The sequence below is a fragment of the Gigantopelta aegis genome, chromosome 4, assembly GCF_016097555.1.
Source record: "Gigantopelta aegis isolate Gae_Host chromosome 4, Gae_host_genome, whole genome shotgun sequence".
Taxonomy (NCBI): domain Eukaryota; kingdom Metazoa; phylum Mollusca; class Gastropoda; order Neomphalida; family Peltospiridae; genus Gigantopelta; species Gigantopelta aegis.
In genome coordinates this window covers 116,786,297-116,802,347 of record NC_054702.1, presented here as the reverse complement: position 1 = coordinate 116,802,347, position 16,051 = coordinate 116,786,297, and the positions used below count along the sequence as shown (strand labels likewise).

The 16,051-nt window shown below is 38.3% G+C and overlaps 1 protein-coding gene across 1 annotated transcript; it reads right to left on the bottom strand.

Moving 5' to 3' along the window:
* Positions 1–4,613: 4,613 nt before the first annotated feature.
* LOC121371883 (NF-kappa-B inhibitor epsilon-like) lies at positions 4,614–11,218 on the bottom strand. The gene is made up of 5 exons (XM_041498106.1): positions 10,586–11,218; positions 9,225–9,577; positions 8,069–8,157; positions 7,431–7,664; positions 4,614–6,860 (listed from the first exon to the last, which is right to left on the bottom strand). The coding sequence occupies exons 1-5, from the start codon at positions 11,059–11,061 to the stop codon at positions 6,807–6,809; spliced, it is 1,206 nt and encodes a 401-aa protein (XP_041354040.1). The 5' UTR covers positions 11,062–11,218; the 3' UTR covers positions 4,614–6,806.
* Between the last annotated feature and the right edge of the window lie 4,833 nt (positions 11,219–16,051).

Genomic DNA, 16,051 nt, shown 5'->3' with positions numbered 1-16,051 from the left:
TTGCTTTACTAGTTCTCAGTGTCAGGTGGTGCATGCAACTGCTTTACTAGTTCCCAGTGTCAGGTGGTGCATGCAACTGCTTTACTAGTTCTCAGTGTCAGGTGGTGCATGCAACTGCTTTACTAGTTCCCAGTGTCAGGTGGTGCATGTAATTGCTTTACTAGTTCTCAGTGTCAGGTGGTGCATGCAACTGCTTTACTAGTTCCCAGTGTCAGGTTGTCAATGCAATTGCTTTACTAGTTCCCAGTGTCAGGTGGTGCATGCAATTGCTTTACTAGTTCTCAGTGTCAGGTGGTGCATGCAACTGCTTTACTAGTTCCCAGTGTCAGGTGGTCAATGCAATTGCTTTACTAGTTCCCAGTGTCAGGTGGTCAATGCAATTGCTTTACTAGTTCCCAGTGTCAGGTGGTGCATGCAATTGCTTTACTAGTTCCCAGTGTCAGGTGGTGCATGCAATTGCTTTACTAGTTCCCAGTGTCAGGTGGTGCATGCAATTGCTTTACTAGTTCCCAGTGTCAGGTGGTGCATGCAATTGCTTTACTAGTTCTCAGTGTCAGGTGGTGCATGCAACTGCTTTACTAGTTCCCAGTGTCAGGTGGTCAATGCAATTGCTTTACTAGTTCCCAGTGTCAGGTGGTGCATGCAATTGCTTTACTAGTCCCCAGTGTCAGGTGGTGCATGAAACTGCTTTACTAGTCCCCAGTGTCAGGTGGTGCATGCAACTGCTTTACTAGTTCCCAGTGTCAGGTGGTGCATGCAAATGCTTTACTAGTTCCCAGTGTCAGGTGGTGCATGCAATTGCTTTACTAGTTCCCAGTGTCAGGTGGTGCATGCAATTGCTTTACTAGTTCCCAGTGTCAGGTGGTGCATGCAATTGCTTTACTAGTTCTCAGTGTCAGGTGGTGCATGCAACTGCTTTACTAGTTCCCAGTGTCAGGTGGTCAATGCAATTGCTTTACTAGTTCTCAGTGTCAGGTGGTGCATGCAATTGCTTTACTAGTTCCCAGTGTCAGGTGGTGCATGAAACTGCTTTACTAGTCCCCAGTGTCAGGTGGTGCATGCAACTGCTTTACTAGTTCCCAGTGTCAGGTGGTGCATGCAAATGCTTTGCTAGGTACCAGTGTCAGGTGGTGCATGCAACTGCTTTACTAGTTCCCAACTCGATTACACTGCTAGTTCGTGGTTACCTCATACACGGGGCGGGATTCACCTCAGTCTGAGCAGCAACCGCCTCAATTGCCGACAGTCGTAGGCTTGAACGTCCTCGGTGGACGCATACATACTCTCAGGTTTTTTCTCGTCCCAGCCAGTGCTCCACGACTGGTATACCAAAGGCCATGGTATGTGCCATCCTGTCTGTGAGATGGTGCATAAAATATTCATTTAAAATGTAGTTTATATTTGTTTGTATGTTGATTAAATCTTCATCGACTAAATTTTCAGTCCCTAATGCAAATACAAGTGGTTAAGGCACATTGTATCATGGAACCTTTTTTTCTTTCTGTTTTTTCTTCTTATTCTTGCTGTTTCCCGCTCTAGCCAGTGCCCCACAATGGGTATATCTCATGGGTATGTGAGATGGTGCATAAAAAAGATGCCATGCTACTAATGTAAAACGTAGCGGATTTCCTCTCTAAGACTATACCTCAAAATTACCAAATGTTTGACATCCAATAGACGACGATTAATAAATCAATGTGCTCTAGATAGTGATGTCGTTAAACAAACTTTAACTTTTCCTCGGTGGCCAGTGATCCACGACTGGTATACCAAAGACCGTTGTATGTGCTGTCCCGTCGGTGTAGAACTGCATATAAAAGATCCCCTGTTGCTAAAGGACAAATGTAATGGATTTCCTCACATGAAAACTATGTGTCACAAGTATCTCTTTTTTTCTCTCTTTTTTTACATACATAACAGTCTGTGATTAACGAATAAATCAGTGTATTCTTTGACATACATAACAGTCTGTGATTAACGAATAAATCAGTGTATTCTTTGACATACATAACAGTCTGCTGTGATTAACGAATAAATCAGTGTATTCTTTGACATACATAACAGTCTGTGATTAACGAATAAATCAGTGTATTCTTTGACATACATAACAGTCTGTGATTAACGAATAAATCAGTGTATTCTTTTGGTGTTGTTAAACAAAACAAATGTTTACCTCGTTTGTATCTGCGAGTCAGCCACACGTGTGCACACACACGCACGCACACAGACACGCACACACACACACGCGCGCGCACACACACACGCACACACACACACGCACGCGCGCGCGCACACACACACACAGAAACATAAAATGCCCAAATGTGGTGATAATTGAAACATGCCACCATAACAGAATCTGATGCTTGTATCAAAACATGTACGTACATTTTAAAGCTTTAGAGATATTTACCAATTTCAGGCAATGGACTTTTTGCTCACAATTCATATTTCAGTACTCTCGAGTGACTAACAACTTGAAATGATTTTCCAAGAAACCAGACAGTTTTAGACATATAGACAGCACACTGTTCTATACTGGCATGAATCTCCATCGCAATCACAGAATGTACTACATACATCGCAACCACAGAATGTACTACATACATCGCAGCCACAGAATGTACTACATACACCGCAGTCACATAATGTACTACATACATCGCAGCCACAGAATGTACTACATACATCGCAGTCACATAATGTACTACATACATCGCAGCCACATAATGTACTACATACATCGCAACCACAGAATGTACTACATACATCGCAACCACAGAATGTACTACATACATCGCAACCACATAATGTACTACATACATCGCAGTCACATAATGTACTACATTCATCGCAACCACAGAATGTACTACATACATCGCAGCCACAGAATATACTACATACATCGCAGCCACAGAATGTACTACATACAACGCAGTCACATAATGTACTACATACATCGCAGTCACATAATGTACTACATACATCGCAACCACAGAATGTACTACATACATCGCAACCACAGAATGTACTACATACATCGCAACCACAGAATGTACTACATACATCGCAACCACATAATGTACTACATACATCGCAGTCACATAATGTACTACATTCATCGCAACCACAGAATGTACTACATACATCGCAGCCACAGAATATACTACATACATCGCAGCCACAGAATGTACAACATACAACGCAGTCACATAATGTACTACATACATCGCAGTCACATAATGTACTACATACATCGCAACCACAGAATGTACTACATACATCGCAACCACAGAATGTACTACATACATCGCAGTCACAGAATGTACTACATACATCGCAACCACATAATGTACTACATACATCGCAGTCACATAATGTACTACATTCATCGCAACCACAGAATGTACTACATACATCGCAGCCACAGAATATACTACATACATCGCAGCCACAGAATGTACTACATACAACGCAGTCACATAATGTACTACATACATCGCAGTCACATAATGTACTACATACATCGCAACCACAGAATGTACTACATACATCGCAGTCACAGAATGTACTACATACATCGCAGTCACAGAATGTACTACATACATCGCAATCACAGAATGTACTAAATACAAACACGCCAAAGGTAGCACTGCGAAATACGAACACTTCGAATGTATAGCACTTTCATTTTATTTATATTCGTGTTTCTATCAAATTAAGGTTCAAGCATACTGTCCTGGGTACATACCTCAATTACCTAGACATAAACTCGGTCTGGGTGGGAGCCAGTACCTGCCTGACAGGACAGTGGGTTAATTCATGATTAGTTGTAAGTGCAACCAGTGCACCACAACTGGTCAAAGACCGTGGTACGTGCTTTCCTGTCTATATGCACATAAAAGATCACTTGCTGCATTACGAAAAATGTAGCGGGTTTCCTCTGATGACTACGAGTCAGAAATACCAACTGTTTGACATCCAATAGCCAATGATTTATTAATCAATGTGCTCCAGTGGTATCGTTAAACAAAACACTTTTTTTCTATCCTTTTTTAAGTAGTTAGCGATAGAGATGCCATTGTAGGGGCCTTACACCTAAACTCGGTATGGGTGGGAGCCGGTACCTGCCAGTAGACTTTCAATCTCAACTGCTTTGTAAAGTAAGTTCAGGCACGAAACGGGTGTATTTTGGGGTGCATAAAACCCTTGCACACTACCTACGGCAATCGACAATGCCATTAGATTTTACAATTTTCTATGGCACGGTTTGTTTTGGGGGTGGGTTTGTAGACTATATTCAAATTGTTTTCCACAGCATTTTTTTCCCATAGACATTGTTTTAACTGTAGGTGTTGTAATAATAAATTTAATTTCTAATATTTACATAATTCTTTCTCGTATATACTTATAACTTAATAACAATTACTCATTAGCAACAATTAATAATTGTCAACATGTATTTCAGTATAGTAAATGAAGACTTTACTTTCAGTTGTAACAGAAGACAGGAATATAACTGTATCTAGTTCACACTCCTCAATGGGAAGTCAGAAAAGAAAAACAACATTTCTAGGTTGTGTAGGTATACAACAACAACATGTAACAGTTCGTCAACAATATTTTTTTATTTATTTACATATAATAAATAAAACACAGGTTTATACAAATATATCACTAATTACTAATTAACTAAACATCAGATGATTTACGCTCATTAGAGCGAAGGATCATGTCATATGAATTCTACTGATCTACAACTAAAGATTACATTATGTACAAACAAGAGATATAAACTCTTGTTGATGATACTTTCGGTAACTGTGCAGTATATGCAAGGATTCAAGATGATCTTCTGAAATATAACCATTGTCGCTGCTCCAGAATTCCTGACATGAAACGAGTGGGAAGGGTAATATTTTAAATAATGATGATAATAATAATAATAATAATAATAATAGGTAGTCTAAAAAAAAAAAGTTTGGTTTTTAAAGTTTTTCTTTGGGGGTTTCCAAACATGGATGATATAATACAGGTTATTTTTGTGGAGGAATGCAGACATTTTAATTGTATGCTGTTGATGGTGTATATTTAAAAACACTGTCACCCATTTTAATTACTAAACTCACATAATGTATTATTTCTCCTAAATCATTTCTGAAAGCGTTCCACAACAGGTTAAATATTTCACCGACTACCGAGGAGTTTGACATCCACGCTGTACTGTCTAACAACCAGTGGTGTAGATGCTAGCACTTGACTACTTTACAACTCACTGTTTAACAAACAATATATACAAAGTAAAACAATCATTTTAAAGTAACTGTAAGAACTGATTATGTGAGTGACACAGTTGATAAAATAATCTCAAATATCTACAAACAGCAGAAATTACAGCTAATACTATAACCTTTTACATGGACCATTGATTGGCTGATGAACTGGTATCTTTACACTGACTACTGATTGGCTGATACATAAATCAATCAGTGACTGGTTTCTGGAACTAAGTTGCATTTACATGGAAATACGCTTTAAATTTCAATGTAACTGCAACTTTGATTTCCGAAAAGACAGAATATGTGGTGTGGTGGAAATACCACAAGACAAGCGAGCTGAATACTTGACAGAGGTTCGGTCGGTGACCATCCCAGCTGTCCCCAGCCACAGACCACAGGGATAGGTTAGGCCGGTCGACCAACACAGACTCTGCAGTATACGCGACACAAGCTCTTCCTTTCTGTTCTTGTCTTCATATGACTAACACATAACTATTTGATGAGTCTTCAGACTTTGTCAACACAGCAATTTTAAAACTTCTTCTTGTTTACTTTCTAAAGATATGACAATCTTATCAAGCTGTGGCAATCAAAATAAAGACATAATCAACAAAAACATTACTCTTTCATCAATAAACATTACTGTTCACATCATATGATCATACATAAAAATGTGTAAATAACATGAGACAGATTGGTAGTTGAGTGAATTCAACCTAGTGTTTGTCAATAAACACTAGAGGAATACTTGACAGAGGTTTGGTCGGTGACCATCCCAGCCGTCCCGGGCCACAGACCACAGGGATAGGTTAGGCCGGTACACCAAAACAAGACCTGTGGTATGGCTGACACACGGTCTTCCTTGCTTATCATGTGGATAGAGTCTGCTGTAATTCTCTTCAACTACCCATCCATGTCTGTGTTTCATCCACCACACAGCTTCCACTCACTAACATATCTACAGTTCTGGAGTTTCTCTTCCCAATACATTCTGATCCCTACTTTCTGTGATTATACAATTACTCCAGTTCTAGCCAGGCTGACATTCTCCAGGGCCACACCAGATTGGGATTGTGGGTGATCAAGTTCAAACTTGTACCTTTCCTAGTTGGTCTCTCGGCACGGGCGTCAGTCTCTACCCATCTACTCCAGGATTCAACAGCTATACATATGTGCAGGTGTTATTACCTTGTATTAAGACATGTATGAAAAACATGCAAGATGTACAACATGTTATGAGATATCTGTGATAAGATACATGTGAGATACAGATAGCTGTTATTACATGTTATTAATTTACAGGTGGTACTGTATGCTATTAAACCTTTGCTAGCCAATGTTCTTGCGCGCTGTATGGTGTTGCACGCAGTATGGTGTTGGCAGCCTGCACACTGTTCTTAGATTGTTCTTTCCTCCATGAGTGGTAGAGATCCCCTGCCACTCTCACTGTGGAGTGGTTACCGATCTAGTCTGATGTACGTGTTACATTCTGCTGTCTCCTTGTCAACACGTCATCTCCACAGTCGTTTATCTTAACGACACAGGCTCACCATTTATGCAAAAGTCATCATACATTTCACTCTAAAAAAAGAAGAAAAAAGAAATGAATACTACTAATAATAATATTATTATTATATAACAAGAATAAGGGGAAGAAGAATAACACATTTTTATCATCAAAAATATATTTTAGGATTTATTTTTATGAAGGTTTTTTTTTTTAAAAAGGTAACTCTTTAAAACATTTCCTAAACAGTATAACCAAATGTTGAGAAAATATATTTTCAAAATATAACCAATTGATGAGAAAATGTACCGGTATATATTTAAAGATTTGCAAAACGTTGTAACCACTGCAAAAAACTGTAATCAAATGTTTAGAAAGAACATCTTGGGTATATTATAATATTTTCAAAACCATGTAACCAAATGCTGAAAAAACATTGTGTAAATTATTTCCAAAAATGATTGAATCAAATTTTGATAGAACATACTGTGTAAAATATTTGCAAACCACTGTAACAATATGTTGATAAAACATACTGTGTAAAACATCTGCTAAACACTAACGAGATGTTGATAAAACATACTGTGTAAAACATCTGTTAAAAGTTTAACCACTGTAACGAGATGTTGATAAAGCAAACTCACCTCATCGTCGGAGTCGTCGTCCATGTAGTAGAGACTGGAGCAGTCGGCACCCTGGTCTTTGAGGATTGCAACAACATCCCCGTAGCCACGCCCAGCCGCCAGGGCAACCGGCGTCAGTCCTCCGTACGTGACACAGTTGATGTTCACCTTGCGCTGCTTCAGGATAAAGTCCAGCAGAATCCGGTTGCCTGTCTCCGCTGCATAGTGCAAAATAGTGCGGCCACTCTTACCATCCTGCAAACACAGTGAGATTCTCAAATAACACCGACATTATTACCATGTGACTGTCATCTTAACACACATCGTAATACAATACTAGCCGGTGTGAAACAATTCAATTAGCTTTCTTTATTTTACTTTAGTTTAATAGTGTTTTTGCACAATGCACATAATGATATGAATACAGACATTAGAGAATTTTAACAGTTTGTCAGTTTGATAGTAACATCAGTTCACTGAAAGTATAAATCATACCGTAATAATACCATGTTGTATCTAATATTTCCTAAATATTTATTCTATTTTCTCAGTAAAACCCTTGCTGCTTTGGAAATCCAAGTTTTGGTACATACACATGGGTCACATCATAAATATGACCATGTGGTCAGTTTAATATTGACACTGCTTTCAAACTTTACCTGTGTATTCACTTTGGCACCTTTTTTCAGTAGCAGAGTCATCACATCAATATGCAGGTTTTGAGCAGCCAGGTGTAAGCAAGTGTGACCTGAAAACAAAACAATACACATATCACGGACACGTACACGTACATAAAGTCACTTTATTAGGTACGTGTATTGAAAAAACCTTTCATTAATGACTTGCAACAAAATTATTTTATTTTTATATGCTTAAAATTACAGTATCAGTTAATGCAGGTTATTAGTAATAACTGGGTTACACAAATATATTTCACATAATCAAACTATTGGTTATTTAGGTAAAATCATGTGAACCAATTATAGGTTACCTAAAAAAACAAACAAATATTGCACCTGTACTGCATGTGGTTGAATGAATGAATGAATGAATGAATGAATGTTTAACGACACCCCAGCACGAAAAATACATCGGCTATTGGGTGTCAAACTATGGTAATGCAAATAAATAAAGTGATGATCAACATCAATATAAAAATTCAAGACTTAAACAAAAACAGTGTAAAGAACTGTACAAAAACACAAATATCACAGAATTTTACGGATACTGAATATTACTCAAAACTTCAATTTTGTGCTGTATTGGCCATTCTCAAAGAGAATGTTACACCCCTGCACCACGGTGAGGTTACAGCACACGCAGGGGCATGTGGTTGAAATACCGGTACTTGAATGAAAAACATTTTGCAAATATATGAGAAAACATCTAGCTAGTGTTTGTGAACACACCATTATAATTACAATAAGAGCATGTTGTCGTAGTTGCTGTATTTGTGACAATCCATACTGTTGTAACTGTAGTTGTGAACACACCATCGCAATTGCATTGTAAGTATATGTGTCAACTACTGTCATAATTGTATTTGTGAACATACCATCGTTGTGTTTGTGAAAATATTGTGGTAGTTGTATTTGTGAACATACCGTGGTAGTTGTATTTGTGAACATATTGTGGTGGTAGTTATATTTGTGAACATTGTGGTGGTAGTTATATTTGTGAACATACATTGGTAGTTGTATTTGTTAACATATTGTGGTAGTAGTTGTATTTGTGAACATCAGTTATATTTGTGAACATATCGTGGTAGTTGTATTTGTGAACATATCGTGGTGGTAGTTGTATTTGTGAACATACCATCATAGTTCTTGAACTCGAGGTCCTGTGGTATTCGCTGGTAGGGGATCTCATATTTGTTCTCCAGTGTCTCCTGGTAGAAGACGGGCTTCAGCAAACACTGCACAATCTCCTGATGGCCCTCTCGACACGCAATGTGTAATGGGGTGTTGCCATGGGTATCTCTCACATCAACCGACGCGCCCGCTGCCATGAGCCGCCGCACTACTTTGAGCTGGCGCGTGATTACGGCGAGGTGGAGCGTAGTTTGACACATATTGTTCTGTATGTTGAGCCACTCGTTGGACGGCGCTCGGGAGATACACAGGAATGCAGCAGGCTCCGAAAGCTGGATGATTGCCATATGAAGCTGCCTGCAAATACACAGAACAAATAAAATTTCATAAAGGTCATACAAGATATTTGTCAGACTGATTTTACTTCCAATGTTTATTTACGTCAATGTGTGTAAATATAAATTATTAAAATGGAAATTATCTCTTTTTCAGTTTTGGATTTTAACCCATAGGTTTTCATACATGAGGACTTCCAAAAAAAAAAAAAAAAAAAAAAAATTCATTTTCAACCTTTTATATTATTAATATTTATTTATTATTTAATTAATATTATTATTTTATTATCATGTAGGGTGGGGGTACCCCGTAAGGATCACATGCTATTTATTTAAAATATATAAATTTAAAAAATAAATATCTATTAAAATGTATATTATTTACAAATAATGAAATATTTCAAGTATTTGTACATATGATAATCATAATGTAATACATATTTTTAAATTTAATACACACATGCATTGTAAAGACACGTCATTGTGATATCACGATTGTGTGTGCAAATCGTTTTCATGACAAAGCTGACATTTGAATAAGAATAGTTGCTATCAGATAAAACTGGTAGTTGATTCAGAAATTTCCCAGCCATTCAACTGCGCAAGTGCTATGACGCGTTTGGCGACCTGGGGAAGTACGCTGTTACTATTTCCGTGCACACGTAACTACCTCTGGCACTCCCAGCCGATTGGTCACAGCTGCTCACAGCTGGGGCCCAGCAAATCAGCTGCAAACAAAATGGCGATCCTGCCCGTTTACCCGGACCTAACAATACCTAAAAGACGATTATGCATGCCTCTATATCCGTACATCTACAGTTTTGATGCATTATGTCTGTTTAGTAATAATGAGTGTCCCTGTCGTAGTGTTAAACGCATTTTGTACACATTTTTAGAAAACAATTTTTTTAATTTTTTTTTAAATTCATTTTATTTTTTGACCTCGTTAAAAACTGATTTTGCGTCGATTTACACACTTTGCACTCACAAATGCAATGTTTTTCTAAGTGTTATTTGCAAATATACTTACGTATCCCCGTCCTCATCCTGCGTGTAAATATCGATTGCTTCACATCGGGGTACACCTTTAAAAATGTCTGAAAGTGCATTTTCTTGTATTTGCAGTCTCGCTTTTGATGAATATTCAATGGCACAGGCGTCCGAAGATTGTGTACTGTTTTTTAACGAACTGGTGTGGCTGGTTGCGCCTAGACTTATTGATGTTGTATCGTAACCTTCGTCAATAGAAATCTGTTTCTCTTTGTCGGACTCGGAAACGTTCAGTTGTTCAAAACATTCTGTAATGTCTTCCGATACACACGGAAACTTTGTCTGCTGCAATGGTCGGCCCGAGTCGAGTTTTACCGAATCGAAGTCCTGAGACTGGAAACCCGAGTCGTTTCTTTCAACCAAGTTGTCTTTCTGCCATTGCTTGATGGGGCCGATCGGGCCCGACCCAACCTCTCCGTCTATTTCGATATCATCATCGTGACCGAGTGAAGTCATAACTACAGACACTCGTTTATATTACCTGATAGCTATGGAACGGTTAACCGTAAGTTACCAACAAGAAATGTTTTATATGTCAGCGTACAGCCAATATGTATTAAGTTGGTAGTTGGGGGAAAAACCTTCTTCCGTTAAGTACGCACAAAGCGATCGACTAACGCCTAGGTCACATGACCGTCTTATCGCAACCAATGACTGTGCTAAAAGTCCGAAGGGGAATCCCCTAAATGTTTTATTTATTCAGTGAGTAGGCTTGTTGCGCACGGCATTCAACAATGTCATGCATAATATGGAAAACTTTTAGCGTTGTGTAATACAACTGGAACACATTGATTACAGTAATTGATCATCGGCCCTTGGATATCAAACATTTGGTAATTCACAGGCCCGTAGTGGGAGGGGCTCAATATTTTAGTAGGGGACACAGTCTCAATAGAGAATAGGTGTGTGTGGAGGGGAGGGAGCATAAGCCATATGTTTACCTTTTATACAGTTTGACAAACGAACCACTGGTGTGTGTGTGTGTGTGTGTGTGTCTCTCTCTCTCTCTCTCTCTCTCTCTCTCTCTCTCTCTCTCTCTCTCTCTCTCTCTATATATATATATATATATATATATATATATATATATATATATATATATATGGCTAAATCGGGCAAAAAATGCTTCTACCAACGGGACTCGTCTATAGACGGTAGCTAATTCGGGTTTGCCATCACTTGGTTTATTCCGCAGTCAAACATAACAGTGGTTTGGAATTGGTTTCTTACACTTAACACAATATATTTTGGAAACAAAGATGACAGAAACGGAAGTAATAAAAATATTTCCACAATAGTTATCTAGGATAGACAGAAATACAGAAAAGTACAGATGAGGAACAGGAAGAATGAGAAGAGAGGAGCAAACAGTTTAGATGATGACTGGTTAATTATTCTCGAAAAGCTTGCTTTTTAAAAGGAAGCTCTGAACAGACTTAAATATAAACAGATTTTCTTGATCACAAAGGTTTGGATCACCAGATAAAAGGAAGTATGGCAGCTAAGTTTACAATATTTGTGCAGATGAATATTATGAGATACATTGTATATCGGATAAAAGCGTAGAAAATGTTCGGCAGCTTCGACTGGGTGACCAGTACAAACAAGGCTATCACAGAGTGATCACCAAACGAGGTCCACTACGTGTAATATGTTGTCTTCTGTCACCTTCATAAAAATAGCATCGTACTACGAGTTCCATTGTTTTAATTTGTATTTTACAGTTATGAAATGAAAAAGTTTGTTTTGTATAAAAACACCACTAACGCACATTGATTTATTAATCATCGGCTGTTGAATGTCAAACAATTGGTAATTTTTATATTTAGTCTTTAGAGAGGAAACCCGCTACATTTTTCCATTAGTAGCAAGGGATCTTTTACATGCATCACCCGACAGGATAGCACATACCACGGCCTTTGATATACCAGTCTTGGAGCACTGGTTGGAAGGAAAAATAGCCCAACGGGACCACCTCCGGGGATCGATCCCAAACCGACCGCGCATCAAGCTTTACCACTGGGCTACGTTCCGCCCCTTATTAAATGAAGAAGAATATCGAATGTTACAACGTATTGTTTCATGTTACTTCATATGGAATGAATAAATTTGAGAATAGTTTTGTTCAACAAAAATATGTTTGCAGGTGCTTTGTAATACGTGTATAGTATATCGGGTGCCCCCCCCCCCCCCCCCAAAAAAAAAAAAAAAAACCCACAAAAACAAATCCAAAACAACAATGACGATAACCTTACTGAATATAGAATTATTTTAAAAGTATGGGGACTAATTAAACTAATTATTCATATTTGAATTACTACCAAACATTTGTATAGGGTTCCGGGGCTAGAAGTAGCCCAGTGGTAAAGCGCTCGCTCGATGCGCGGTCGGTTTGGGATCAATCCCAGTCATTGGGCCCATTGGGCTATTTCTCGCTCCAGCCAGTGTACCACGACTGGTGTAACAAAGGCAGTGGTATGTGCTATCATGTCTATGGGATGGTGCATATAAAAGATCCCTTGCTGCTAATCGAAAAGAGTAGCCCATGAAGTGGCTACAGCGGATTTTCTCACTTAATATCTGTGTGGTCCTTAACCATGTCCGACGCCATATAACCGTAAATAAAATGTGTTGAGTGCGTCGTGATATAAATCATCTCCTTCTATATAGGGTTCCAAACGAATCAATATTAATTTTTACATTGATTACGTAGAGAATAATATATGCGTGGCCGTTAGATACCATTTATTTCACAAAGAGTCGTTTTAAAATGTATCTGACAAGCGAAAGCGAGTTTGATACGTTTTAAAACAACGAGTTGTGAGATAAATGGTATCTAACGGACACGAATGTATTATTCTATTTCTTTCATATCCTCAAAAACCAGGTTTTAAGCAAATTTTAACATCTTTTTTTACTAAAAGGTATTTACAGCCGTTGCACTTATAGCTGACTTACGTGTCACAGACACATGATTGTCAGGTTAACAACTATACGTCATAGTGTAATACGAGATTTCCATCGTGTCTTATTTAGAAACGTTACAAAATAAATTCATGAAGTTTTTGTTGTCAGTTAAGAAGTCGACGCCTGTGAATATGTTATATGGAGAACTGGGGCGTTACCCAGTCTTCCTTGATGTCAAATTAAGAATAATCACTTTTTGGTTTAAACTAATAACTGGAAAACACACAAAGTTATCATTCTTGATATATGAATTATTGCTGAATGATTGTAAAAATGGAATATGTGATCTTAAATGGTTAAAGTTTATCCAATCTGTCTTGGAAAGAAAAGAAAGAAAGAAATGTTTTATTTAACGACGCACTCAACACATTATATTTACGGTTATATGGCGTCAGACATATGGTTAAGGACCACACAGATTTTGAGAGGAAACCCGCTGTCGCCATTACATGCGCTACTCTTCCGATTAGCAGCAAGGGATCTTTTATTTGCACTTCCCACAGGCAGGATAGCACAAACCATGGCCTTTGTTGAACCAGTTATGGATCACTGGTCGGTGCAAGTGGTTTACACCTACCCATTGAGCCTTGCGGAGCACTCACTCAGGGTTTGGAGTCGGTATCTGGATTAAAAATCCTATGCCTCGACTGGGATCCGAACCCAGTACCTACTAGCCTGTAGACCGATGGCCTGCCACGACGCCACCGAGGCCGGTCCAATCTGTCTTGGATGACTGATGTATGGACTGAACAATGTAACCAGCTACCAGATGTAAATCTGTTAAAACAAAGAATTGGTTTAAGATTACAGGATCAGTTCTTACAAACATGGCACGATGACATTGTTAACTCATCTAAAGAATCTTGTTAAGACTTTTTAAATCAATATTATTGTATTCGAGACATATTTAACCAATTTAGAGAAAAATATTAGTTACTCAGGGCCGTAGCTAGGATTTTTTGTTTGGGGGCAACGGAGTAGTTAACAATCCTAATTTTCGACTCTCGAATCATTATCTTCCCATTAAGAAAAGGCAGATGGAAAAAATAACTGTAACAAATAGAACATGCTTTCAGTGAACAAATAACGAAATTGGTGATGAATTTCATTATATAATGTGTTGTCCTTTTTATAAAGATGAAAAAAAAAGACTTCTGTCAAAGTGTTGCCAGTCTAGACCAAATGTTCACAAATTTAGTATGCTATTTGACAGTAAAAAACCCCACCCTGGTGTTCTGAGAAAGCAAGCAGTTTTCTGTAAACAAATTATGCCTATTCTCAAGTCCCATGGCTTAAATCTATGTTTATATATGTTTGTATATATGCAATGTACGTATTCAAATACAAGTATGAACCCATAGATATACTTCTTTTTGTTTTCTTTTGTTTTTTCTTCTTTAAAAATAAATAAATATATATATACCTTTGAATATCTGATATACATTATGACGAATGTGCCATCTTGTCATTTACTTATTTAATTATAGTTTTACAATGTACCTGATATGCCGTTGAATTATGGCCAGTGTAAATAAAGTTCAGTTCAGTTCAGTTCAGTTGTTTTTCATTGGATGCATGGCATTGGTGACCTGGTCATCACCTAGGAGCAGCCAGTCGTATGTGTAAACAGCCCATGTGTTATAAAAAATAACGCATAATGTTCTCACCGACGGGTGTGTAAGTAAACTAACATTATGAGTAGAAAGATGGAAACACACGGCGACAAGGTTTCAGGTGAGCTCGTTTTCCCCAAACATCTGTTTTTGCCTGAATGCAAACATTTTCTTCTCTAGCACTGCGGGATGGGGGGATGTTTTATTTAACGACGCACTCAACACATTTTATTTACGGATATATGGCGTCAGACATATGGTTAAGGACCACAGATATTGAGAGAGGAAACTCGCTGTCGCCACTTCATGGGCTACTCTTTCCGATTAGCAGCAAGGGATCTTTTATATGCACCATCCCACAGACAGGGTAGTACATACCACAGCCTTTGATATACCAGTCATGGTGCACTGGCTGGAACGAGAAATAGCCAAATAGGCCCACCGACGGGGATCGATCCTACACCGACCGCGCATAGAGTCGTAGGATTGAATCACCTTGACCCATTTTGGTTTTTCCGTTCCATCCAGTGACCCGCAACTGCAGTGGTATATGATGTGCGGTCTCTGGAAAAGTGCACTAAAAGGATCCCTGGACACTATAGAGAAATTGTATCGGGTTTCCCCATAAAACGTGTTAGAATACTAAAATTAAGTTTGCATTTACCAAGCCGAGAACACATTTCCTTGTAAACTATGAGGTGTGCCCCAGACGAACGTACTTTAACCTTCAGTGGGTTTAACCAAAAAATGGATCAATTGTCCCCTTTTGGCCCCTGGGGAGAACAGATTAGAATGACCAAATAAATAATTTGTCCATATGTCAAAACTTGGCATCTATTGAAGAGATTTATAAACAATATTGCGGCGGT